The 3,271-nt window shown below is 46.4% G+C and overlaps 1 protein-coding gene across 1 annotated transcript in view; it reads left to right on the forward strand.

Annotated features, from left to right (window-relative positions):
• Positions 1-2,947, forward strand: part of EMH_0013090 (trypsin, putative) — a gene marked incomplete at both ends in the record, with an annotated part of 4,282 nt that extends 1,335 nt beyond the window's left edge. Inside the window, 5 exons of the mRNA XM_013499732.1 lie at positions 181-287; positions 527-759; positions 977-1,191; positions 1,329-1,596; positions 2,022-2,947. Of these exons, the coding sequence (XP_013355186.1) occupies positions 181-287; positions 527-759; positions 977-1,191; positions 1,329-1,596; positions 2,022-2,947 (1,749 nt within the window). The remainder of the gene's footprint in view (positions 1-180; positions 288-526; positions 760-976; positions 1,192-1,328; positions 1,597-2,021) is intronic.
• Positions 2,948-3,271: the final 324 nt, after the last annotated feature.

Consider the following 3,271-nt stretch of genomic DNA (forward strand, 5'->3'; position numbering starts at 1 on the left):
GGTTGGTTGGTGGTTCATGCGAAAATTCGAAAGAATTTCGAATCGAACAGCAATATAGAAATGAAGTTAACACTGTGCCGGCTCAAAAGGAAACAACAGCAGGGGCGTATGCACGGGAGTGCAACAGAATGCGTGTGGGTATGCATACATGTATTTGTGCGAGTGAGTTGTTTTTCGCAGGAAACTGTTGTTGTGCTCGGATATCCCACGGGGGGAGACCAGTTGAGTATTACGGAAGGCGTGGTCAGCCGGGTGGGGGTTTCTACGTATGCACATTCTTACCTTGGGTACGCTCTCGGCTTCGGCTCAACTCAAAGGCCTGTACCGCTGCAGCTGCCACTGAAGCTGCGCCTGATGTTGCAGCAACGCATTTCTTCAGATAAATTGCAGCAACGTATTGGTGCAACTTGTGCTGCCGCTACAGTAGTCATGGGTGGGACCTGCCCGCACGGTCCTATGGAGCTGAAGTAGTAGCTGTAGATCAGATGTTTATGTGGGTAGTTTGGGTGTTTTGTTTTTGTTTCAGGCTTCTTACAGTGCAGATAGATGCCCCTATAAACCCAGGAAACTCGGGTGGTCCGGCAATATCAGAGGGAAAGGTGGTGGGAGTTGCATTTCAAGGATTCAGCGAAATGCAGAATGTTGGGTACATAGTTCCATTTCCGGTGATTCGGCACTTTTTAAATGATATTGCGCTGCATAAAAGGCACACCGGCATCGTCTCCATGGGGATAAAAGCTCAAACTATGGAAAATGAAGGTAAACAAAACCGCACGGAAACTCGAGTTCTATCTACCCTGTGAAACCCATAACAAACAAACGAGGGCTCCTCGGGCTCCCCAGTTGTTCGTAGTTCAGAACTGCGGTGGATGTGCCGCATGTCAGTCTTTAGGGAGCTTAGATGTACTGCAATATACTGAAGTAACAGAAACAGGAAATGTTTGGATGCCGGTATGTGTGAATGGTGTCTGTGCAGCTCTGAAACAGTTTAAAGGCATGCACACTTTGCCTCCTGAAGCGCTGCCTGAGAACGTGACGGCCTCTGGCGTGTTGGTTGTGGCTGTAGACAAGTTGCGTTCGCACATGTACATGCAGGGGAAGATAGCGCTTCCTATTTCACGATATGATAAGCTGGAGGAAACAGGGGGGAGTTGCGAGCATGAAGCCGCTTCAACTCCACCGTCTTCTGCTGTCAGCTCTGAGAAACGAAAATGCAAACGCAGGAGGGGGCCCAGNCCGCTTCAACTCCACCGTCTTCTGCTGTCAGCTCTGAGAAACGAAAATGCAAACGCAGGAGGGGGCCCAGCCCCGTTCTGATTGATGATCAGCCTCCGGGAGATGCAGACGACGACAGCGCGCAGCAGCGAGACGTTAAGGAGGTCCCTGCGCGAGTCATTTGGCAACCCGAAAACTGGAAACCCAGCCAGCCCCAATCTGCATGCACCCGTTGCAGCAGGCAGCAATCAGCTCAGAACCCGGACAGAGGAACCAGTGGCATCTCCGAAGAAAAAAGGAAATCTGATCTCCCTGCTGCATCTGTATCTGCTGGTGTAGCGACGGAGAAGCACAGAAACCACAAGGAAAGCCCCGCCAAAGGTAAAGAGGAAGAAGAAGAAAACGACGAGAGTGAAAGGCCAGCTGAAACCGAAGCAGAAAAAACAGTGCAAGATGAACAAACCCAAGAAATTCACAGCAATTCTCCAGTCATTGATGTGCAAATTGCAATCAATGAAGTTGAAATAGAAGGGAAAATNAAATTCACAGCAATTCTCCAGTCATTGATGTGCAAATTGCAATCAATGAAGTTGAAATAGAAGGGAAAATTACGAATTCAGAAACAGAACCAACGAGTGATGGGGCAACAGTCCTGAGTGCGTCCATAAACCCTAAACCCTAAAACCCTAAACCCTAAACCCTTAACTCTGAATCTGACACGGACATTCACTAGTGGAGTAACAGCGCCCAGGTAGTTCTTGGGGTTTAGGGTTTAAGATTTAGGGGTTTGAGTTTTGCGCTCGCAGGCAGCGAAACTTCTACTGGAGATGAAGAGGAGGAAGATGCACCAGCAGCAGAAGATATATATGGTAACACAGAAAAACATATGGAGGAGGAGAAAGGGGAAAAAGTATCAAGCGAAGAACAAGAAGAAAGAAGAGATGCAGAAGCCAAAGTAGATTCAGCTAAGAACCCTGGTACAAGTGCATCCGATGCAACAGCAGCAGCAGCAGCAACAGCAGCAGCAAAAGAAGCAGCAGCAGCAACAGAAACAGCAAACGAAGCAACAGAAACACCAGCAAAAGAAACAACAACAGATGATGATGATTCTCTACCCCCAAGAGAGAAACTTGAATCACTGCTGCGGAAAGCGCTAGGGGGCCGAAGCACACTGAGACAAATAAGGAGCCTCTTGCGCTCTCATGACGATGAAACAAATGAAGATGAATCTACTAAATTAAACAATAAAAATTTGAATAAGAATATTCATAAACTTGAACAAAAAACACAACAACACTCGCCCACAACCAGCGAAAGCAAACCACCATCAGCTTCTTCTCCTGAGACGGAACAGCACCAGCAGCAGCAGCAACAGCAGCAACAGCAACAGCAGCAGCAGAAACGGCAACCGAAAGATAAAAATGAAGGAGAAAAGAAAGAAAACAGAAATAGAAGCGAAAACACTCAACTGAAAGCTGAGGAGGGGGAGGGGTCAAAGGGATGCTGCAACGCGGCGCATAGATCAACGAGAGAAGAAGAAAAGGCAGAAAAAGAAGAAAAAGAAACAAATAAAAAAGAAGAAATTGATGAAAAAGATATTACACTCGCGGCACCCGTGCGTACACTTGTAGATAACCCATACTTTGATCCTCGTCTTCTGGAGGAAGAAGAATTTCTAGGGTTTAGAGAAGGCGACGTCATTCTCTCTATTGGCAAATACAGTAAACCCTAAACCCTAAACCCTAAACCCTAAACCCTAAACCCTAGACTCTACAAAAACACTCGTACAGTATGAAGAACAGGAGATGAGGCAGTGGAATCATACATAACATACAGTAATACAGCATTATATAATAAACCCTAAACCCTAAACCCTAAACCCTAGGAACAAGCACGTATAGTGTAGATAACAGGATCTGATGTAGTAGAACCATGCAAACCTCACAGTAATATATCTTGATACACTAAACCCTAAACCCTAAACCCTAAACCCTAAACCCTAACAACACGCACTAAACTTCGCTCTACAGAAGAGAAATGTCTCAGGCAAGCATTG

This window comes from Eimeria mitis, genomic scaffold (genome assembly GCF_000499745.2).
Source record: "Eimeria mitis Houghton genomic scaffold, Emh_scaff461, whole genome shotgun sequence".
Lineage (NCBI taxonomy): Eukaryota > Apicomplexa > Conoidasida > Eucoccidiorida > Eimeriidae > Eimeria > Eimeria mitis.